Genomic DNA, 25,320 nt, shown 5'->3' with positions numbered 1-25,320 from the left:
CCATTTCAAGTTTATCTTTTGTATGGTGCAAGAGAATGGTTGAGTTTCATTCTTTTATACATAGCTGTCCAATTTTCCCAACACCATTTATTGAAGAGACTGTCTTTTTTCCGCTGTATATTTTTTCCTGCTTTGTTGAAGATTATTTGACCATAACATTGAGGGTCCATATCTGGGCTCTCTACTCTGTTCCACTGGTCTATGTGTCTGTTTTTGTGCCAGTACCATGCTGTCTTGGTGAGCACAGCTTTGTAGTAAAGCTTGAAATCAGGCACTGTGATGCCCCCAGTTTTGTTTTTCTTTTTCAACATTTCCTTAGCAATTCAGGGTCTATTCTGGTTCCATATAAATTTTAGTATTGTTTGTTCCAGCTCTTTGAAAAAGACTGGTGGAATTTTGATTGGGGTGGCATTGAAAGTATAGATGGCTCTAGGCAGTATAGACATTTTATCAATGTTTATTCTGATCCATGCACATGGAATGCTCTTCTATCTTTTTGTGTCTTCTTCAGTTTCTTTCATGAGTGTTTCGTAGTTCCTCAAATACAGATCCTTTACCTCTTTGGTTAGGTTTATTCCCAGGTAGCTCATGATTCTTGGTGCTATAGTAAATGGAATCAATTCTCTAATTTCCCTTTCTATATTTTCATTGTTATTGTATAAGAAAGCAACTTATTTCTGTGTATTGATTCTCTATCCTGCCACATTACCAAATTGCTGTATGAGTTCTATTAGTTTTGGGGTAGAGTCTTTTGGGTTTTCCGTGTAAAGTATCATGTCATCTGCAAAGAGGGAGAGTTTGACTTCTTTGCCAATTTGAATACCTTTTATTTCTTTTTGTTGTCTGATTGCTGTTGCTAGTACTATGTTGAACAACTGGTGAGAGTGGACATTCCTGTCATGTTTCTGATCTCAAAGGGAAGGCTTTCAGCTTTTCCCCATTGAGGATGATATTTACTGTGGGTTTTTCATAGAGTTCATAGATTTTATGAAGTTCAGGAATGTTCTCTCTATCCCTATACCTTGAAGAGTTTTAATCAGGAATGGATGCTGTATCTTATCAAATGCTTTTTCTGCATCAATTGAGAGGACCATGTGTTTCTTCTCTCTTCTCTTATTGATTTGTTCTATCACGTTGATTAATTTGTGAATGTTGAACCACCGTTGCATCCCATGGATAAATCCCACACGGTCATGGTGGATAATCTTTTTAATGCACTGTTGGATCCTATTAGCTAGGATCTTGTTGAGAATCTTGGCAACCATATTCATCAGGAATATTGGTCTGAAATTCTCCTTTCTGGCGGGGTCTTTGCCGGATTTGGGGATCAGGGTAATGCTGGCTTCATAAAAAGAATCTGGAAGTCTTCTTTCAGTTTCTATTTTTTGAAACAGCTCCAGGAGAATAGGTATTAGTTCTTCTTTGAATATTTGGTCGAATTCTCCAGGGAATCCATCAGGTTTTGGCTTCTTGTTCTTTGGGAGGTTTTTGATCACTGCTTCAATCTTGTTACTAGATATTGGTCTATTCAGATTGTCAATTTCTTCCTGATTCAGTTTCGGAAGTTTATAGGTTTCAATGAATGCATCCATTTTGTCTAGGTTGCTTAACTTATTGGCATATAACTGTTGATAATAATTTCTGATAATTGTTTCTATTTCCTTGGTGTTAGTTGTGATCTCTCCCTTTTCATTCATAATTTTGTTAATTTGGGCCTTTTTCTTTTCTTTTGGATTAGTTTGGCCAATGGTTTATCAATCTTATTGATTCTTTCAAAAAACTAGCTTCTAGTTTTATTGATGTGTTCTATTTTATCCCTAGTTTCTATCTCATTGATCTCTGGTCTAATCTTATTTTCCTTCTCGTTTGTGGGGTTGGCTTAATTTGTTGTTGATTCTCCAGTTCTTTAAGGTATAAGGAGAGCTGGTATATTCTGGATTTTTCAATTTTTTTGAGGGAGACTTGGATGGCTATGTATATCCCCCTTAGGATCACCTTTGTTGTATCCCATAGGTTTTGGACTGAAGTGTCTTCATTCTCATTGGTTTCCATGAATTGTTTAAGTTCTTCTTTGATTTCCTGGTTAATCCAAATATTCTTAAGCAGGGTGGTCTTTAGTTTCCAGGTGTTTGAATTCCTTCCAAACTTTTTCTTGTGGTTGAGTTCCAGTTTCAAAGCATTGTGGTCTGAGAATATGCAGGGAGTAACCTCAGTCTTTTGGTATCGGTCGAGCCCTGATTTGTGCCCAAGTATGTGGTCTCTTCTGGAGAAAGTTGCATGTGTGCTTGGAAAGAATGAATATTCTGTTGTTTTAGGATGGAATGTTCTGTATATGTTTATGAGGTCCATCTGGTCCAATGCACCATTCAACGCTCTTGTTTCTTTATTGATTTTCTGCTTGGATGATCTATTACTGAGAGTGGCATATTAAGATTCCCTACTATTAATGCATTCATATCAATATGACTCTTTTTACTTCCTTTTTAAAAAAAAGATTTTATTTATTTATTTGACAGACAGAGATCACAAGCAGGCAGAGAGGGAAGCAGAGAGAGAGAGGGGGAAGCAGGCTCCTCGCTGAGAGCCTGATGCGGGGCTTAATCCAAGGACCCTGGGATTATGATCTGAGCTGAAGGCAGAGACTTTAACCCACTGAGCCATCCAGGTGCCCCAATATGACTCTTTATCTTGGTTAACAGTTGGCTTATGTATTTGGCTTCTCCCCTATTGGGGGCATAAATATTTACCATTGTTAGATCTTCTTGGTGGATAGACCCTTTAAGAATGATATAATGCCCACCTATATGTCTGACTACAGTCTTTAGTTCAAAATCTAATTTATCTGATATGAGAATTGCTACTCCAGCTTTCTTTTGAGGCCCATTGACATGAAACATGCTTCTTCATCCTTTCACTTTCAGTCTGGATGTATCTTTAGGTTCCAAATGGATCTCTTGTAGACAGCATATGCATGGGTCCTGTTGTTTTATCCAATCTGCTACCCTGTGTCATTTTATGGGAGCATTTAAACCCTTAAACACATCTCTAATAGCTATTTTAAAGTTTTCAGTTGTTAAAGTTTTTTGTTTTGTTTTATTGTTAACTCCAACATCTGTGTCATTATTTCTATTGAACTTTTTCTCAAATTATGTTCATATTTTTGGCTTCTTCACATATCAGACTGATTGTGTGCTGCACATAGTACAAGCTACATTGCTAAGAGTCAAGATTACGCTCTCTTCATTTAAAGAGTTTTTAATTTTGCTCTAGGAAGCGGTTTATTGACAGCTTAACTTAATCCTCTCAAGACTTTGTTCTAAGCTTTCTTAAATTGGGTCTAGAGCTTCCATTACTCTAGGGTTAGCATTGTACTAGCTTAAAGAATAGCTTTTGTTGAGTCTCAACTGATGTCCTGTGTTTTCATTAAATTTTCATACTTTGGCAGAACTTCAATATCTTTCAACACTGTACAAACTTCAGAATCTCCATTAAGCTCACAATCTCCTGGGAGTTGTCTACCAGGCACCATTAGGTATTTGTACAAATCAAGTTTAGAATTCAGTTAAAGACCCAAGTGGATACCTTATGTATATTTCTGGGAGCCATACTCCCTGCCCCCGGTACCCTGCCTCACAAATTTTAGTTGTCTCAGGAGCCTCAAACTATAATCTTGCTTCCCGAATGTGACAATACTGCTGTTCACTGTTTGGACTCTGCTTCTCTGTGCAACGGTCTAGAAGGTGCTCACAGGCAGAAATCTGCGGAAGTGGACAGATCTCGTATGTTTCATTTCTTTCAAGGATTACAGTCCTGGGCTGCACATTGTTTAATGGCTGAAAACAGTTGTTTATACATTTTACCCAATTTTATACTTTCATGGCTTTGAGTAAATCCAATACCCATTATTTTGTCATGGTTAGAACTGGACTTTCTCTGTCATTTACTTACCTTCTCTCAGTATATGTTTGATCAATTAATTACACTGGGCACATTTCTATTTTTATCCCTCCAAATGGTAGTTTTATTATCTTTTAATTAAAAAAAAATGAATAGAGAAAAAGAAAATGGGAGTCTTACATAAGTGTAATAACATACACATACTGAAGAAGTCAGAATGTATCTTAGTTTAGTGTCATTCAAGTGACACAAAATGAATGAAAAATTGTGGAATTGTTGTACATTCTTTAAGCAATCAGTGGTTTCTCAGAATATGCATTGTTCTATGCAAGTCACAGGCAATTATTTACGTTTCTTTAAGACCAGAATATCTCCCAAGAGTCTGTGATATTGCTTTTTATCTCATTAAAACAAAACAAATTGACCTGTTCCTTTGAGTGTCTTATAAAAGGATATACCTAAAGAACACAGTCAGTCATAACTATGCATTTCACACAGTTTAACTTAAGTGTGATAAATCTCTCCTTTTCAGCTAGCAAACAAGTTCTTTTAATGCACTCTGCATCCAAGAAGGAGCAAGAATTGTACAGCAAGAAGAAATCTACCCAGGGAAGTCAGAAATCCTATAAGGGTAGACCTGCAAGTGCAATTGTAGACCCTGGGCAGCCCATTCTGGAGGAGGAAGCTGTCAGTTTGGCCACCATAGAAGAAAATGCTAGTACTGCACAGCAGGTATAGAATCCTTTGGTGATTCTCTTATCATTTAGGAGTAATATAGTATTACTCCTAAAAATCTAACAAATATAATGATGATTCCTTTCCTAAGCATTATCAATATGTATATGATATTTTCTATCTTCATTGCCTCCAGTGTATAACAGAATCAAGGGATTGAACATTATTTAATAGTTTCTCTGTGCCAAGATATTAAAATAAATAGCAAGTTTAGTGTGTATACTGACTCTAAAATGTAGATGTAAATATCTAATGTTACATGAGTTATGAGGCTCTCTAATTATGAAAAAGGTCACATATTAATAAAAACTAATTTGTATATATCTTAAGTTAAAAACATATATATGTATATGTAAAATAAAGGGTAATTCATGTTATTTCAGAAAAAAATGATGTATCCATCAGAAACAAAACAAATAAATAAATAAAAAGAAATAAAAATAAGAGGCTAAAAGTAAATCCTAGTATGACTAGTGACAATAAACACAAAATATTAACCAATTAAAATAATAAAAAATTAAAGTTAGATTAAAAAGTAAGATTAAACTATAAGTAGTCTTAAAGTGACAATTTTTAAACAAAATGCAACTGAAAATTTAAAGTTGGACTGAGAGAACTGTGATGATATATTAATATCTCAGGGCACAGAATTCTTGAAGGATACTGTGTAAAAATAAAAGGAAGAATATAACAAGCAAATATGATCATAACTAATACAGCATAACCTAACTGTCCAGACTCAATGAATAAAAAGTAAAAGTTGTTTAGAATTACAGAGAAAAATAAAGTTAGTTAATAGTTGAAGACTTTAATAAACAACTCTCAGAAACCAATAGATTGAGATGAAAAAATACATATGATCACTAGGATTTGAAAAATTTAAGTATTTATTGTTTAGATATTTATATAGAACACTTACTTACTAAATTGAGAATATACTTTTTCATAGTACACATGTGAAGCCTCAATAAAAACCAAACTATATTTTATAGATGTTATCTGAACGTAGTACAATGATATAGAAATTAGTAAATAACAACCTAAAAATCCCATAAATGTAGAAGCAAAAGAGAATATGCTAAATAGTTCTTCAGTTACAAAGAACAGCAAAAAAAGAAATCATGAATACCAAGAACACAGTAACAACTAAAAAATACAAACCAAAATTTATAATGACATCTAAAATAGCATTCAGTGGAATGTTGAATTTCAAATTAATCCATCAGAAAGTATGAATGGTTAAAAACAAATGAGCTAAGCTATCAAAACAAAAACTTAGAAAAAGAGCAAAAGAATAACTCAAAGAAAAAAGAAGAAAAAGTTTTAATAAAAGTGAGGTAGAAATTAGTAAAACAGAGAACAAAATTTAGCAAGATGCATTAACTCTAAGCTTTTTTAAGATGATTAAGTGGACAGGCTTCTTGTAAGACCAGCTAAGCAAGAAAAAAAAAAAAAAAAGAAAATGTAAATAAATCAAATACAGAACAACAAAAATAGGGTGGAGGTATAAATGCAATCAACAGGTTTTTTTTTTTTTTTAATTAAACTATTAAGCACAACTCTATGCTGGTGAATTTAAGACTTCAGGAAAAAAGACATAACAAATGCCTGGGGTGGGAGAGGACTGGCAAACCACTTTAGGAGAAGATAGACAATATGAAATAATAATAATAATGAAGAAGAATAACACTGAAATGATAATCAGAGTTTTACCTTTCCAAAAGTCATAGGCCCAGCTTGCTTCACAGAATAGATCTAACTGACTTTCAAGGAGTAAGTTGTTCTAGAAAACAGAAAAGCAACACAAACTTTTCAATCCTTTTAAAGAGATTACTGTAATCCTGACTCCCAAACTGACAAGGAACAAAAATAAAGTGAATAAGTTTTATTTTTAAACATGGATGCAAAAATTATAAACACTAGACTATACAAACGCAGGTGTTGGTGGGGATGTGAGGATAAATTTTATAGACTGTGATACTACAAAATTTTGGAGAACATCTGATAGTATTTGACCAAATTATGATTGTGTGATATAGAAAATTATGCACTTATTATGTGCTTATTAGGCATATGCTTTATTTATTCTTATTGTTTGTGTTTAAACATTGCGTTTTATTTCACAGGTCAACAAGTACATTATACAGTGTTTGGTATTGTACGACAGTTGGCCTCTCACTGAAAGTCAGCAGACATTTGTTCAAGCATTGAAAGAATTGGAAAAAAGTGATAGCAAAGGTATGCTCTCCTAAATGTTAGTCATATACGTTGTATTTTATATAAATATTTAATAGTAAATTAATCATGTAATTATTAAAACATTATTGTTTACAATTTACATTTCATATCCGGTGGCATTTTCTGCTTTATTAATTGATTATGTCTCAAAATCTTTACTGCCCGGTTAGTAAGAACTAAAAATATATGGTTATTTAGGCCTAGTTTAAATGTGTTTAGTCCAGTTAGTAAAAATTACTTGATGATTATCTAAGAAGTGTATAGAAGACTTTTCTGTTATAAAATTATATTTGTCTAAGTTGTTGAGATAGTATAACCCTAAAGGTTAGTTCTTAAAATATTTAAGAGGAGGAGAATCTCCAAGTGAAAAAGTATATAGGTTTATTTTTTCAAATACAAGCTACTCTCAAAATTCCTGAGCAGGGAGTTCAATGCATTAGAAAAAGATATTCACAAGTGGACCCACGTAGTTCAAACCCATATTGTTCAGATCGCCTTGGTGTCTCAGTTGGTTAAGGGTCTGCCTTCAGCTCAGGTCATCCGGCTCCTTCTCATCAGGGAGCCTGCTTCTCCCTTTGGCTGTGCTCCCCCTGCTTTGTGTGATCTCTTTCTCTGACAAATAAATAAATAAAATCTTAAAAAAAACAAAAACAAAATCCATATTATTCAAGGGTCATCAGTATTTCCTATAAGAACACGATACCTTTGAGGTCAGGGAGTTCCATGGATTATTACCTGTTCAATCCTGCATTATCCATAGTGCAGACAATGCACACAGTAATCACTCCATGATATTTGTCAAGTAAGTGAAAGAAAGGATACATCTAAGCTACTCTTATTATTGTTATTGATATTATTTACTAATTGTCAAAAACCCTGTTCACGCATTTGCTTGCTTATACTAACTGCATGTACCTGTTCATTTAAAGGCTTGATAGAGGTTTATCACCAAAGTTAAAAGAAAGCTATTATTGCTGAGCTAAATCTTTGTAAGAAGGGACAATTCTAGGGCAAGACATCAAAGCCAAAGAAAATTTGTAAAACTAACGACACTGAGAGTCCCCATTTCCTTTCCACTGTATTGTGTGCATCCATAGAACATGCATTCTACGGGAATCTTGAACTTGTCTGCCTCCCCACTGCCCCTCTCATACTGGGAAAGGGACTCTGCCTCAGCCTCATCATTGCATCTCTAGAACCAGGTAGAAGCTGTTAGTAAATGTTTATTGAATAATGCACGAGCGTGCAATGCTAGAAACAGCAGGAGTATTTCACTTCTAATGGCATCCTGGCCTGGGGTCTTGAAAGGATTCTGGGCTGTTTTGGGATCAGCGAGAAAGAGTTGCGACCTTTCATCAGTGTCTAGCATGGACACATGTAGAGAAAGTGGTGAGACCAGAACCACATTGTTGCCACCTCTTTGCTATTCATATGTGCTGTATGTTTCACCCAGGCCAAGTGCCCTGGAGCTCAGAATTTATTTCTTGAATGAGGCACTGTGTTACTGCTTACTAGTGATGTATATAAAATCCCCTAAGGCAGATATCCTTTCCCACATCCCCTAGGTAAATTCACAGAATGTGAGTTTTGCTGAAACATTTCTTCCTTCTGCCTCTACCTCTCCTCCAAGAAGCAATACCCCACTGCCCAGCACCACTGAGAATACCCGGAATAGAGAGCAGATAAGACTTCAATTTAGAATTCTTGTCTACCAGAAAAGACTGCAATTATGATATGAATAAATGGCATATGGAAGCTGAAAAGCCCCTTAAATTAATTATTATCTCCATTTTCTCTATAGTCCAAATCAAAATCTTATAGTTTGTACTGTGCTTAAAAAAAAAAAAACTAGATATTTTTCCAATATAAATCAACAGAAATATGCTTGAAATAACAGATAGTGCAAATTACTGGGTGATTTTCTGTCTCCCCCCCGAAAGAAGTGGATAGTATCTGCTTAATATGAATTGGATTAAATATTTTATGCTAAAGATTTATGTGCAAATAAAATACTCATAATTATAAAAATAAATCAAAATAATAGAGAAGCAGCACTGTTTTGTGTGGACATGTGTGTATGATGTGTGTTCTGCAAAGATATTATTGCTTTTTTTGTTTTTCAAGGAAAATGTATAGTACTACTAGATTTTACATCACCGTTCGGGGTATCAGGGATTTTAACAGATCAGAGAATGAGAATCAAATCCTAGGTTTTTGTTTTTGTTTTTGTTTTGCCTGTGTGGGCTGTTTCATGAGTTGTCTGTAGCTCTTTATACTTCTGATTTCTATATTTGAATATTCTGTTATGCCTATCTTGACAAGCTCAAAATAGTCATGTTAACTATTGTTTATAGCAATGATCGGTGTGAACTCACACCCACATGACAGGGAATAAATAATCCCAGTTTAAATCATGAAAAGGAAACAACAGAAACAATATTTCTAAATCCAGGTGGGGATCTTGTTCGTGGGGAACACCTGTTTCTGAATAATGTTCCAGCAAGGTAGAAGAATGCACACTAATAAAGGAGATATTTGTGAAAACATTTAAGCCATTCAGGAAATGTAGCACCCCATTGAATAATGCTGTTAGAATAGTGAATGAGGTGTTTTCTTGCCAACTCTCCAAGGTGAACTTCTAATATCTAAAAAGGTACAAAATACCTTCAAATATGCTCATCTAGTCAAATGCAGGTTTTAAAAATTTCTGTGTGTATTTTCTTCAATAATTAGAAATTTGTTCCCAGTATATGGAAGTTGTGTGAATTATGTAGACTTATGTAAATCTTTAGAAAAAGAAGAAATGACACTTTGAAGTGGAGATGAGTGTGTGTGGAGGGATGGGGTTTGAATAGTTTGTATGATGAAGTCCTGAAGAATACCAAGCAGGGGAAGTGAACTTTGTGGAAGTGAAAGTGACGAGAAGACTGTGTCTCAAAAGATCTGCAGGAGCCTATTTCGGACACACCTGACTGACAAGGCCTCCTACCAAGTGTAAGGTGTGGCTGGAGAAATACTAATTCCTGTCAGAGGAATATGCGGAACAGAGCGACCAGGAAAGCCCTATGCGCGTGTCCCACTCTTCAAGGCCATTCCCCTTTTCACCTAGGTCAGGAAGGGTGGGGAAGAAAGATCCAGAAATGCTTTCCTGTGCTTAGCTCACGGAAATTCTTTATTGTTAATATGAACAGTTCATCTACTATTAGACATCGGTGACCCTACATTGTCACTACTCTTTAAAAATACATGAGTGGGTCCCAGAGCAAAAGGGGTACACACAGAAAAAAAACGTAGAGTATATACCAATATGTTGAAACAGTTATGTCTCATTTATATTAATAGTATCTAATGGCAAAATTTAATTTAAAATAAAAAATTTATAAATCAGAAGTTTTAAATGAGCGCCTACTATTTTAGTCAAAATGAAACAAAACAAACCGAAAAGAATATAATTGCATTTTGTAAGCAAAAAGAAAACACTGGAGGGCTCTAGAATTTCAATTATTATGATTATGATTTTTTTTTTAGTGCCATTATGGGCCTCTTATTGTACTGTGTCTTTTTCACATATTATCCTCCATTCTCAAGAAAAAGTCTGAGAGAGAATTATTACCATCTTGATTTTACACATGAGAAAATGAAGCTTAGATGCTGTAAATAATTTGCCTACATTTACACAGCTGGAAGAAGCAGAGTAAAGAGTTTCACCTACATCTGACCTACTCGAAAGCCCAGAACCTTTCCACTCTACCATTTTGTCCTTTAAAGACTTCCTAACTAGTAACATTGACACAGTACAAATGCTCATAGAGGTTATAGTGGGTAACATTTATGGCAGAAGTTTGTGAAGGTTTTATGTGGAATTGATGTAGGAACTGTCAATTGATGAAGGAATCCTCACAATAAACCTATGAGGTGGATGCTATCACTACTATCATTTTACATATGACAACACTGAAGCATACTGTTCACGAAACTTGCCCATGGTCACACAGCTAGTTACTGGCACAGCTGTGATTTTGAATGGTAGTTAATTATCTACTAAGGGTGTCTGGGTGGAAAAAATAATAATACATGGTAGTACCAATTTCAAGCCTTTATTGTGTCCTCAATAAGTGTCTTTATTTAGGGAACTGTCTGTATTTCTTTATTGAACATACAAGTTCGCATAAAGGGTCTTACCATGTTTTCCCTGAAGATCTAATAAGTTTCTCACCTTAAGTTGTCCAACACAAATTGGGTTCTGTAAACAAACCGATATGATAAACTACCATATTTAATGCATTTAGGTATATTAATGGATAAATGTTAAAATTCCAGAGGAAACTAAAAAATTAATATCTGAAATAAACACAGTAGTATAATTCATGAAATAGTATAATGTAAAGTATAGAGTTGGGTAATGTTACAAAATTATAAATATATAAATTATAAAATATAAGTTTTTTGTAAGTTAACATTTATTAGACTTACGGTGGTGATCATTTTGCAACATGTACAAATATCAAATTAAGTTGTCTACCTGAAACTAATAGTGTTTTATGTCAATCATACCTCAATAAAAAATAAAAATAAAAAAAGAAGGAAAAGAAAAGGAAGTTACTCTTAAGTGGAGAAATACAGCATAGCAGCAAAAATTCCTTAGACTACCTAAAACTCAGTTATTTATCACCTGAGAAATTAGAATAATAACTCCTATCTTTCAAAGTTGTTGTGAAGTTTCAAGATAATGTATGTAAAGTTTCTAGAACCAAGTAGCCCTCACAAAAATGGTATTCTCGTTATTAGGTACCCAACTAGAAAAGAAGTCTCTGGGAATAATTGCATCTTCTTTTTTTGACATAACATTTGACAATTTTATGTGTGAATGGGCAGCTACCAAAATTAAATTACATGTTGCATTGTATCATACATTTGCTGCTGAAAGCATCCAGCAAATAAATTCAGAATTGAATTGTATTATGAACTAGGAAATTTTTTTCTCTTATAAAAGCACATGTTGGTCAATCTTATGAAAATCAAGCAGCTTTTGAATTCAGAATAATCAGTATCACATTTATAAATGTGAATTTTTAGGCAGCCAGCTTGTTTAAATGAAAACATATCAATGTCAACTTACATGTGTCAATTATATTTATAATTTAAGACCTACAAACTTCAATTTTAAGGGTATGATGTATTTTTTTTTTAAGATTTTTTTATTTTTTTGAGAGTGAGAGAGCACAAGCTAGGGAGTGGGGTGGAGAGGCAGAGAGAGAAGCAGATATCCCACTGAGCAGGAAGCCTGATGTGGGGCTGGATCCCAGAATCCTGGGATCATGACCTGAGCTGAAGGCAGCAGCTTAACAGCTAAGCCACCCAGACATCCGGGTATGATGTATTTTAGAAAAATCGTGACTAATACCTTCAATGTTTTAAAAAAGATTATTTATTTATTTGTTTTAGAGAGGGAGAGTGGGCAAGAAAGAGAGCATAAGCTAGGAGAGGGTGGGGAGGCAGAGGCAGAGGGCTCAATCCCAGGATCCAGGGATCATGACCCAAGCTAAAGGCAGATTCTTAACTGACTGAGCCACCTAGGCACTCCCTAATGTCTTCACTTATTAACTTAGCTTACTTTTTCCAATTATAAATACTTTAGATCAAAAAGAAATTAATCAATTTTTTTCATTAGTATATTGGTGCCCTAATTTAAAATTTTATGCATATCCTGAATTCAGTGGAAATATCACCACATTTACTCATTTAAATTTAACATTTAATTTCTATGAGAAAGAAAATATATAATTTTTTCTAAAAATTCACATCTTTGCAACTCACAATAAAAAAGTAAGGCCTAAAATATAACTGCATTCAACTCAGAATATTTCTGTTATAAATGTTTAGGAAGCTTGTCCTCTGGTTAACATGAGACAACAGTGCCACCTTTAGTGTATTTTAATACCTAAATTTGAGTAAAAATTCCTTGCTGAGACAGGTGACTTTTTCTTAAAGAAATAGAAATTGGAGGATCTGGAGCAAGTAACACTTTGTGATACCAACTACCTCATACATAATTAACTGTGTTGTTATTTTAACTTCTTTTTGCCAATATGTTACATTTTTATGTTACTGATCTGGGCCTTTCAGGTTCTAGTCTATTTGTAAAGTCACATATGTACTTTGCTTATCATTCTCAAAATCTTTGTTTTAAAGTGCCACCCAATTTTACTAGCATGACTATAACACTATTTCCTTAGCTCTAATTAATGATATATTGTTCTTTCTTAGGCACAATGTATGCATGGTGTTTCCAATTCATGGTCTTTGAAGAAACCAAGAGATTATCATCTATCTATCTATTATCTGTCTATCTATCTATCTATCTATCTATCCATCATCTAAAGATTTTCCTGTTTACATTTACTAAGTACAATCACACTTGGTAAATGTATACCTTATCCTGAGCAACTATTCTAGTTTAGAAATTATGTTAATGTTTTAATCCCATTCAGTTTTTAGTTCCTGGATACATAAATCTGAATTTTAGTCATAAAAATATGTTTCTGTAACTTTTATGTCTTATTATTCACTGAAGATTTCAGTCTCCTATTCTGAATAAATGTAAGGTAACATAAGAAGAAAACTATTACGACTAAAGTCATAAAGCTAAAGGTCTTTTCAAGTTCATTTCCTCAACAGATACTGCCTGAGCATTTCTTCTCTGCAAGGGGTGTATTAGTTTATGTCAATGGTCATTTACTCTAGAACCCCTCTAATTACATGAATATGCAATGTGAGGTCACGTTTTTCACAGGTTTTGAATTAGTAGGATATTTATTCTTATACCCTACTGATACCTTACTGCTCTCAACACATACAGTTTCCCTAAAAAGCTTCACATACTGAAGTTAAACAATCTGATCATGAATACATACTATGAATTCAGAATTATACTAGGTGAGATTAGGGATCAAAATGAGGTGTATAATGACATTCTGGCCTCTAGAGAACTTGCAATGCATGGGAGAGAAGGTTACTATACTGTATGCCATTAAAGAATAAGGAAATTATTTTATTTTATATATTCATAAAGTAAAGAAAGAAGATGATGTGCCCCTGCTATATGCCTGGAACCACACTATGTGCTCACATATGTAAACTTGAATATTAGAATATGTTAATTTGAAGGGAATCAAATACACCTACATATATAATTCAAACTCTAAGACCTATGGATAGTGAGAAAAAGAGAGCCCAGAAATACTTATTAGGGCTGTTTGAGATTCAATTTCAGCTCACATTTGTTAATATCTTAAAACCCAGTGTGTATGATACCAGGTATAATCCTATTTTAAATGACCTATATAGTTTATTTGTAAACCCACGGGCATGGTAGTAACATCTCCATTATACAGAGGAAAAAACAAAATCAAAAGAAAGTAATAAATCTGCCAAAGTGAACCTATTTAGTGGCTGATCCAAGATTCACCTCCAAGTCATTTGATTTCATAACCAAAGATTTTCCCTAGTACAACACTTCACAGCAGCTGGGATTGTTGACAGACAAGTTGCCCCCTTGTAAAACTGTGGTACTTATAGTCCCTTTGCAGTCATGCAGGATAATCTGCCTTAATTTGAAAGTAGCTAATAACTGGCACAAAGCCATTCTTGACAATTACTATTTAACTTTGCTAATGGGATGATTTACAGACTCCAGTTTTGAAAGGGCTAACATGTCCTTTGAACTCATCCTTGAATGCTAACTCAACTCCCAACAGCTGGGGGAATGTAAGCAAATTTTTGCTTCTGCTCTGTTGGGGCACTTTGAGAATTAAAAAAAGAAAGAAACATAGTAAGGATTCAACAAATGTTATCTGTTCCTCTGACACTGGATATGTAGAAAGAATGACTAGAACATAAGGCATAAAACCCTTCACATCCTCCTTTGAGGAAGCAGAGGGAAGAGAATAATACATATGATAGCAGAGATGAACACATTCAGTACTGTGGTGGAGATCCTGGCCAAGGAAATTATGTAAGAAAATGTACTGAAAGCATTCAGATTGGAAACACATTAGATAGTGATAATTTTTGCCTAATCTTACAAATATGTCAAAACCTACTGATTTCTCCACTTCAGTGGTGTATGGTATGTGAATTATCTCTCAATTTTGTAAAAGAGAGTCACACAGATCTTTATAAAATATTTCTTTAAAAAATAAAAGAAATCCAAACCTCTTCAACTAACAACTTTTTACTGACTTGCTCCCCTTTTCCTGCATGACATGATTTTATTGTTGTGATTCACTGGTTTCCATTTTTATGTCTCTCTAGCTCATGGAGAGAAACATGAGGAATTAGTTACCTTGGGAAGCCCAGATTCCCATACTATTAGTGAGGGGCAGAAATCTTCAGGAACTTCTAAAACAAGGAAAGGCAAGGAAAAGTCTTCGGAGAAAGACAAGACAGCCAAAGAAAAACAAGCCCCTCGCTTTGAGCCTCAGGTGGGTGTGCTCCTTTTTCTTATTGGAGTCATTTAATAAGTGCATGTCCATTGATTCCCCACTTGTCTCTCTCTCCCAAGGACAAAACTGAAAAATTCCACCTCCTTGATTCTAGCAACCATCTAGATAACCTTAAGGACATTGCTTGGACACCTTCTGCAAGCTGCTTTTCCCAGTTCAGTATCGAAAATAATTAATCAAACTTTTAAGACATGTATGTGTATAAGACACTGTTTGGGGGCCTTGGGTTTCTAATATTAATATTATACAGTCCCTATCTTCAAAGAACTTGCAGTCTAATGGAGGTGACTGAAGGTAAACAGAGTTTTAATGTTAAATATTGCATGTGAAGTGGTAGGAGGAAGAGGTACTTATTCTACCCTCTTTCTCCTAGAGGAGCCAAATCCAGACCTGAGTCAATGAGCAAAGATATTCTAAGGTGAAAATGAACATAATCTCTGTGTTTTGTTTTTCTGGTTCTGTTTTGTTTTGTTTTGTTTTTCTTTTTCCAGCACTGAAGTATGAGAGATGGGGCTGGAGAGGTAAATAAGAGTCAGAAAGAGAAAGGCCTTTAAGCCTCATTAAGAGGCTGAGATTCTGTCTACAGCCCAGAGGTCATTCCAAATTCCTTCAGGGCCAATTAGATAATTGCAATGATAGGGGTAAAGAAGAGGATGTGGGGGCAGAGTTGAGGAGCGTGAGATTAGGCCTAAAGATACTCAAATTTAGGTTATTTAAAAACACTGAACTCAAAATTCCTATGAGGATAAAATCTTCCCAACATTTGTCATCACTGTTTAGGCTAAGCAAGGCTGGGGGTGGGATGGGAGACAGGAGGTTAAAAAAACGTATTGACATGATCAGATTTATATTTCAGATATGCTGGTGGCTTTTAAAGGTATACATTTAAGGGGGGGTAAGACTGGGGATGGGGAGAATAACTCAAGAAAGGACTGCAGTAGTCCAGGCAAAAGAGGGCAAGTTGTATCAGGTACAGGTTAGAAAGGAAGAAGACGACAAAAAAGAACTATCAAGGGAACAAGTAGTTTATGTAGTTATTAATCCCAAATGGGTGATAAGGAGCAAGAAAAAATAAAAGATATCTTTCAGGTTTACAGCTGAATCAACTGAATAGGATGGTGGTACCACTAGTATAGGACTTTAAAGGGAAATTAACAAATTAGGGGAAGAGGCACTGATCATGTCCTACACTTCAGTAGTAGAAAAGCTGTCCACTTGCGTTGCCATGTCTGTCTGTCTGTCTGTCTGTCTTTTTTTTCTCTCTTTCTTTTTCTCTCTAGATTTTATTTATTTATATGATAGAGAGAGTGCATGTGAATGTATGTGTGGGGAGGAGGGACAGAAGGAGAAAGAGTCCTGAGCAGACTCTATGCTGAGTGCAGAGCCCGATGCTGGGCTTCTTTTCACGACCCTGAGATAGGGTCTGAGCTGAAACCAAGAGTTGGGTGCTTAACAGACCAAGCCACTCTGGTGCCCCACCAAAGTTTAATTTCCTAGTTGGAGTCTGCTTTGGAAACATGGTGAAATAAAGAAGCTTAACCTGACCTCTGCTGAGAATAGAATGGAACTGATTGGTGGGGGGAAGGGTAGCCCCTTGGGTGGGGGCTCTTCCCTTGTGTTGGAATTCAGTTGGTACAGGCTGACCTAGTCAATGTCAGTGCTGGGAAGAGGCAAATTGCCAAGGCTGCAGAAGTTGCAACCTGCATCCCATGAAACAAGAGTCTTGGAAGGGGAGAAAAAGCTGCATTTTTTTGTGCTCACCCAAAGATTATTGGAGGGTAAGTCACATCAGTCTGCAAAGAGGTTTTCATACGAAAGCAGATTCTATGGTAAATCCTGTTATTCTTCAAACACCTATAGTTTACATATCGGAATTTTAAAACGTAGGACTTCAGCTCCCAAAGGACTTATAAAAGTGATTATCCCTATGTCCTATTTTTATTTACTTTTTTTTTTTTTGGTAAAGATTTATTTACTTATTTGAGAGAGAGAGAGCACAAGTCAGGGAAGGGACAGTGGGAGAAGAAGAGGGAGAGAATCTCCAGCAGATGCATACAGAGCCCCATGTAAGACTCAGTCTCAGGACCCTGAGGTCATGACCAGAACTGAAATCAAAAGTTGGACGCTTAACCGACTGAGCCACCCAGGTGCCACACATATGTCCTATTTTAAAAAATACTTTGAAATTTGTTTTGAAGGCTGTTTTTATCTGTCAGAATGTAGTGATTTCACATTTAGCTCAAGGTAAAAGAAGTTTAAGAGTATTTTAAAAAATCAGTTAGTGGCTGGTTAAAACAGAAAAACATTAAACAAACCATCAAATCTCTGAAGAAATATAGTGTTCAATCAGCAAAAAATACTCTTCTGGTGAGGGGATGTCATAGTGTGAATGAAGACAAAGATAGGCAGAAGTAAAGCCTTTTATTATACAAATATTGTTACCACAAAATTTGAAGAGTCATTCCAATTTCTATCAAATCACTAATTCAAACCTCAGGTGTGAGGGAAAAAATGCCTCATAAAAAGGAAAATAAACATTTCCAGGATAAGTCAGAAATTAAAGATAAACACATTGAAGAAGAAAAATCCAGTTCTCCAGATCCTAGCATCCTGACTGACAGAAGCTATGCTCATATTTTCTTTATACGCTATGGACAAGCCTGCAAGCCCCACTGGGACAGCTGAGATTCTTCCAGTTTCAACTAAACAAAGTACTGCTAAACTTACTTTCTTATCCCATTGAAGGTGTACAAGACTAATAGCCAGTTATACTGGTGGGCTTATCCCCAGATCAAAGTATGATTGAGTCAGAAGAATAAAAACAGGTGATCAAAGCTGAGCAGACTATGGCAAAGACAAACAAGCAAAGGAGAGAAAGAATTTATCTCTTCAGCAAGAAAAGAGTACAAGGGTGAATATTAATGACAGAACCTGAGCTTTAGTTCAAACATTAAGAACAGCAGACCCAAAGCTTTGCATTAATAGATTGAAGAGCTGACTCTTTATCTACTGGAATGTCTTGAGGGAAAAGAAGAGGATTTTGTAGAAAGAATTAATTTATATTTATTACAACTGATATAAGAATGGCGCTCTTCAGGCCTTAATTGGCTACATGAAGCCAGTGAAAAGAGAGGTATCCAAATTCTCACAGCTGATGGCAGAGGAGCAAGGGGATGTGGTTGCTCTTCAGATACTTTGAAAATTAGTTGAACTTACTTAGAACCCAGTTCCTCAGCATCTTGACTGCATTGGAGGTATAAGCACAGGGCCATATGAGCTTGCATATTTGGGTTGTTTCATAGGGCCCTGGATGAATGTGAGGAACTTTATAAAAAATTAGCATCACATATGTTTTTTATAAAATGTCATTGTTAAAGCAGTCAAAATGAGTTGGAGCCAGGCATTTTATGAGTCAAACGTGGGGAAGTACTCTTAAGGTTAGAATGGGATATGAATTAATGATTGAATGAGTAAGAAGTCCCAGCTGTGTTGTGGTAGCTGTAGTAAGTACCATGATAAACAGAGGAAAAATGCCAAAAGCTTTTGTGTTCAGAAACTATGGTCATTTCTTCAGAGTCAAGTCTCACTATTTGGGAAACTGTCAGTATAAAATGTGGCAGGACATTTGAACCTCATCTGCTACTCCAGGCTACTTTGCAAAGTGTACATTTGGGAAACGATCTTCATCAAGGTGGTTTGCTTCTGAATAACTCGTAAGTGTTAGCACTGCATGAGCATAAACATCTTTGGCCAGATGTCCCATAAGTACATAGTATCCCTAGGCACTGGACATTATAAGAGACATGTGAGAGATACCATGATATACATAAGTTTGAAAACCAAACTGTCTAATGTTACAAACTGCTATAGATATGGAAGTCCATACGGAACTTGATGATTTATTACTTCCTGATATCTACTGTAGATTTAGTCCTATAATGTGTGAAAACATACCTCTAGATGAAAGTCAAAATGAAAAGCTGAAGTTGGAAGGGTTGAGGTACCTAAAAAGAAATTTAAAAAAAGAAAAGAAAAAGATGGCAGAGGAGTAGAAGACCTTATTTTAACCAGTCCCCTGAATTGTGCTGGATATCTACCAGACCATTCTGAACACCCACGAAATCAGCTTGTGATATAAGAAGATATATCTGGATCTCTACAAACAGAATATTTTGGGTGGTTGGTCTTGAGGTAGGAAGCAGGGATCCATGATTCTGCCGGCATACATTGGAAGATAAATGCAAGGGGGAGGGAGCCTCTGGGATCCTGTGCCACTGGAGCACAAAAGCCTCCCATACTGGGGACTGAGCAAAGACTCACAGACTGGTAGCAGTGAGGAAAGGACTTTAGGGCAGCACCCTAGACTGAAACCTGGAGCTGCAGGGACACACTTGCGAATTGAGGGTGGCTGGAGGTTTTAGAAGCACAAAGGACAGAGACATGCCTGGACCTGGAAGCAAGAGCTCAGAGAGCTGCTATGGGGCTCACAACCAGGATGCTGTGGTTTTTGGCAGCACAGATAGAAGTGGAGACAGTGTAGCCTGGAGAGCTCATGGAGAGGCAGACTGCAATCTCTCTGTTCTGAGACGGAGGTTTGGGTATAGTCACTTCTGCTCTGACTCTCAGGGTGGGGGATGCAAAAAGCTACCAGAGAAAGCCACCAGAGAGCAAAAGTCCCCCAAACCTGGTTTTCACTGAGCCCATTCCCCCTCCACAGGGGGCAGAACAATTCTACCCAAAGAGGGTTGCCTGAGTAACAGCATGGCAATCCCCTCCCCCAGAAGACGGACTGGAAGAACAAGAGGCTGACAACCCTAAGCTCTCTATAAAACAAGTGCATCTTCCTTGGCTTGTGGTCAATAATTTGGACTCTGTACAATCCTTCAAACACCCCTCAACAGAATGACTAAGAGGAGGAACCCCCAACATAGGAAAGACCAGAGACTATGACTTCTGTCACAGAACTAATGGATATATAAGCAAGAGGTCAGAAATAGAATTCAGGGGAACAGTTACACAGACAATAGCTAGGATGGAGAAAACTATTAATGGCAACATAGATTTTCTAAGGGCAGAAATGAGAACTGATCTGGCAGAACTTTAAAAATGCTATCAATTAGATCCAATCTAGTCTAGATACTCTAATAGCTAGGGTAAATGAAGCAGAAGGATGAATTACTAATCTAGAAGACAAACTGATGGAAAAGAAGAAACAGGAGGAGGCCTAGAACAAACAGTTTAAAATCCATGAAAACAGAATTAGAGAAATAAATGATGCCATGAAACATTCCATTGTCAGAATTGTTGGGACCCCTGAGGGGGTGGAGAGAGAGAGAGGACTAGAAAATATATTTGAGTAAATTGTAGCTGAGAATGTCCTAATCGGGGGAATGAAACAAGCATTTGTGTCCTAGAGGCAGAGAGGACCCCTCCCAAGATCAAGGGGAGCAGACCAATGCCCTGGCATGTAATAGTAAATCTTGCAAATCTTAGAACCAAGGAAACCATTGTAAGGGCAATTAGGGGGAAGAGATTCCTTACATACAGAGGGAGGAACATCAGAATAGTGTCAGACCTATCCACAGAGACCTGGCAAGCCAGACTGGCAAGACATACTCAGGGAACTAAATGAGAAGAACATACAGCCAAGAATTCTTTATCCAGCAAGACTGTCATTCAGATTGGATGGAGAGATAAGGAGTTTCCAGGAGCAGCAGAAACTGAAACAATATTACCACTAAGCTGGCCCTGCAATAAATATTAAGGGAGGTTCTATAAAAGGAAAAAGATCCCAAGAGTGATATCGAACAGAAATATACAGAGACAATCTATAGAAACAAGGACTTCACAGGCAACGTGATTAACAATAAAATCATATCTTTCAATAATCACTCCCAATGTGAATGGCTTAAATGCTCCCATAAAATGGCACAAGGTTGCAGATTGGATAAAAAGACAGGACCCATCCATATGCTTTTTACAAGAGACTCATTTTGAACCTAAAGATACATCCAGACTGAAAGTGAAGGGATGGAGGACCATCTGTCATGCCAACGGACCTCAAAAGAAAGCTGGGGTAGCAATTCTCATGTCAGACAAATTAGATTTTAAGCTGAAGACTGAGTTAGAAATACAGATGGACACTATTTCATTCTTAAAGGGTCCATCTAACAAGAAGATCTAACAATTGTAAATATCTATGCCCCAACATAGGAGCAGCCAACTACATAAGCCAACTGTTAACCAAAATAAAGAAACATATTGATAATAATACATTAATTGTAGGAGACCTTAACACTCCACTCTCAGTAATAGACAAATCATCTAAGCAGAAAATCAACAAAGAAACAAGAGCTTTGAATGGCACACTGGACTGGATGGACCTCATAGATATGTACAGAACATTCCACCCTAAAACAACAGAATATTCATTCTTCTTGAGCACACATGGAACTCTCTCCAGAATAGACTACATACTGGATCACAAATCCAGTCTCAACTGATACCGAAAGACTGAGATTATTTTCTGCATATTCTCAGACCACAATGCTTTCAAACTATAAGTCAATCACAAGAAAAAAGTTTGGAAGAAATTCAAACACTTGGAAGGTAAAGACCATCCTGCTCAAGAATGTTTCGGTCAACTAGTAAATCAAAGAAGAAATTCAACAATTTATGGAAACCAATGAGAACAAAAACACATGTGTCCAAAAACTATGGGTTATAGCAAAGGCAGTCCTAAGGGGGAAAACATAGTCATCCAAGCATCACTCAAAAAAACAGAAAAATCCCAAACACACAAACTGTCTTTACACCTTAAAGACTGGAGAATCATTAACAAATTAAGCCTAACCCACACACAAGAAGGGAAATAATTAAGATTAAATCAGGGGCACCTGGGTGGCTCTTGGGTTAAAGCCTCTGCCTTCGGCTCAGGTCATGATCCCAGGGTCCTAGGATCGAGCCCCACATGGGGCTCTCTGCTCAGTGGGGAGTCTGCTTCCTCCTCTCTCTCTGCCTGCCCCTCTGCCTCCTGTGATCTCTGTCTGTCAAATAAATAAATAAAATCTTAAAAAAAAAGATTAAAGCAGAGATCAATGAATTAGAAATCAGAAATACAGTAGAACACATCAACAAAATTAGAAGCTGGTTCTTTGAAAAAATTAATAAGATTGACAAACCACTGTCCAGACTTACCCAAAAGAAAAGAGAAAGGACCCAAATTAATAAAATTATGAATGAAAAGGGAGAGATCATGACTAACACCAAGGAAATAGAAATGATTATCAGAAAATATTATCAACAGCTATATGCCAATATTAAGCAACCTGGAAGAAATGGATTCATTCCTGGAAACCTATAAACTACCAAGACTGAAACAGGAAGAAATTGACAACCTGAATAGACTAACATCAGTAACGAGATTAAAGCAGTGATCAAAAACCTCCCAAAGAACGAGAGCCCAGGACCTGATGGATTCCCTGGAGAATTCTACCAAATTTTCAAAGAAGAACTAATACCTATTCTCCTGAAGCTGTTTCAAAAAATAGAAACTGAAGGAAGACTTCCAGATTCTTTTTATGAAGCCAGCATTACCCTGATCCCCAAACCAGGCAAAGACCCCGCCAGAAAGGAGAATTTCAGACCAATATTCCTGATGAATATGGATGCCAAGATTCTCAACAAGATCCTAGCTAATAGGATCCAACAGTGCATTAAAAAGATTATCCACCATGACCAGGTGGGACTTATCCATGGGATACAAGGTGGTTCAACATTTGCAAATCAATCAATGTGATAGAACAAATCAATAAGAGAAGAGAGAAGAAACACATGGTCCTCTCAATTGATGCAGAAAAAGCATTTGACAAAATACAGCATCATTTTCTGATTAAAACTCTTCAGAATATAGGGATAGAGGGAACATTCCTCAACTTCATAAAATCCATCTATGACAAAATGCACAGCAAATATCATTCCCAATAAGGGATAGCTGAGACCCTTTCCCTTCAGATCAGGAACATGACAAGGATGCCCGCTCTCACCACAGTTGTTCAACATAGTACTAGAAGTCCTAGCAACAGCAATCAGACAACAACAACAACAAGAAAATAAAAGGTGTTCAAAATGGCAAAGAAGTCAAACTCTCTCTCTTCATAGATCACATGATACTTCATGTGGAAAACCCAAAAAACTCCAACCCAAACTACTAGTAATTCAGAAATTCAGAAATGTGGCAGGATACAAAATCAATGAACAGAAATCAGTTGCTTTCATATACACTAACAATGTAACTGTACAAAGAGAAATTAGAGAATTGATTCCATTTACAATAGCACCCAAAACCATAAGATACCTTGGAATATACGTAACCAAAGAGGCAAAAGATCTATGCTCTGGGAACTACAGAACACTCATGAAAGAAACTGAAGACACAAAAACATTCCATGCTCATGGATCAGAAGAATAAACATTGTTAAAATGTCTATACTGCCTAGAGCCATCTATACTTTCAGTGCCATCCTGATCAAAATGCCAATGACATTTTTCAAATTGTTAGAACAAACAATCTTAAAATTTGTATGGAATAGAAAAGACCCAAATTGCTAAGGAAATGTTGAAAAAGAAAAACAAAGCTGGGGACATCATGTTGCCTGATTTCAAGCTGTATTACAATCTGTGATCGCCAAGACAGCATGATACTGGCACAAAAACATACACCAATGGAAGAGAAGAGAGAGCCCAGATATGGACCCTCAACTCTATGGTTAAATAATCTTCAACAAAGCAGGAAAAAATCATACAGTGGGGGAAAAAAAAAAGACAGTTTCTTCAGTAAATGGTGCTGAGAAAATTGGGCAACTATATACAGAAAAATTAAACTTCACCATTCTCTTACACCATACACAAAGATAAACTCAAAATGGATGAAAGACCTCAATATGAGAGAGGAATCCATCAAAATTCTAGAGGAGAACATAGGCAATACCGTCTTCGACATTAGCCACTGCAAATTCTTTCAAGACAGTCTCCAAAGACAAGGGAAACAAAAAACCTTGATGAAAAACCAAGATAAAAACCTTGCACAGCAAAGGAAACAGTCAACACAACAGAGGCAACCCATGGAATGGGAGAAGATATTTGCAAATGACACTACAAAGGGCTGATATATATATCAGAACTATAAAGAACTCAAACTCAGCATCCAAAAAACAATCAAGTCAAAAAAATGGGTAGAAGACATGAACAGGCACTTCTCAAAAGAATACATACTAATGGCTAACAGACAGATGAAAAAATATTCATCATCATTAGCCATCAGGAAAATTCAAATCAAAACCACATTGAGATATCACCTTATACCAGTTAGAATGGCAAAAATTGACAGGGCAAGAAACAATAAATGTTGGAAAGGTTGTGGAGAAAGATGAACCCTTTTACACTGTTGGTGGAAATGCAAGTTGACACAGCCACTTTGGAAAACAGTGTGGAGGTTCCTCAAAAAATTAAAAATAGTGCTACCCTATGACCCAGCAATTGCACTACTGGGGATTTACCCCAAAGATATAGATGTAGTGAAAAAAAGGGCCATATGCATCCCAATGTTCATAGTAGCAACTTCCACAACAGCCAAACTGTGGAAAGAACCAAGATGCCCTTCAACAGATGAATAGATAAAGAAGATGTGGTCCTTATATATAATGGACTATTACTCAGCCATCAGAAAGGATGAATACCAAATTTTGCATCAACATGGATGGGATTGGAGATTATGATAAGTAAATAAATCAAGCAGATAAAGTCAATTATCATATGGTTTCACTTATTTGTGGAAAATAAAGAATAGCATGGAGGACATTAGGAGAAGGAAGGGAAAAATGAAGGGGGGGTAATCGGAGTGGGGGATGAACCATGAGAGACTATGGACTTCAAGGAACAAAGTGAG

General features: G+C 36.3%; 1 protein-coding gene and 1 pseudogene across 2 annotated transcripts in view; both read left to right on the top strand.

Annotated features, from left to right (window-relative positions):
- The window catches only part of ADGB (androglobin), a 189,622-nt gene that overhangs the window by 140,696 nt on the left and 23,606 nt on the right, over positions 1–25,320 (top strand). Inside the window, exons 30-32 of the mRNA XM_080806887.1 lie at positions 4,430–4,629; positions 6,759–6,870; positions 15,184–15,353. Coding sequence (XP_080663013.1) covers positions 4,430–4,629; positions 6,759–6,870; positions 15,184–15,353 — 482 coding nt within the window. The remainder of the gene's footprint in view (positions 1–4,429; positions 4,630–6,758; positions 6,871–15,183; positions 15,354–25,320) is intronic.
- LOC308345103 (calcium-independent phospholipase A2-gamma-like) lies at positions 17,764–19,426 on the top strand (annotated as a pseudogene). Its single transcript has one exon. The product of its transcript is annotated as a calcium-independent phospholipase A2-gamma-like (transcript).

Source organism: Martes martes (assembly GCF_963455335.1).
Source record: "Martes martes genome assembly, chromosome: 6".
Lineage (NCBI taxonomy): Eukaryota > Metazoa > Chordata > Mammalia > Carnivora > Mustelidae > Martes > Martes martes.
Note: the sequence above shows the minus strand (reverse complement) of the source record. Positions and strands in the feature narration are given on the sequence as shown.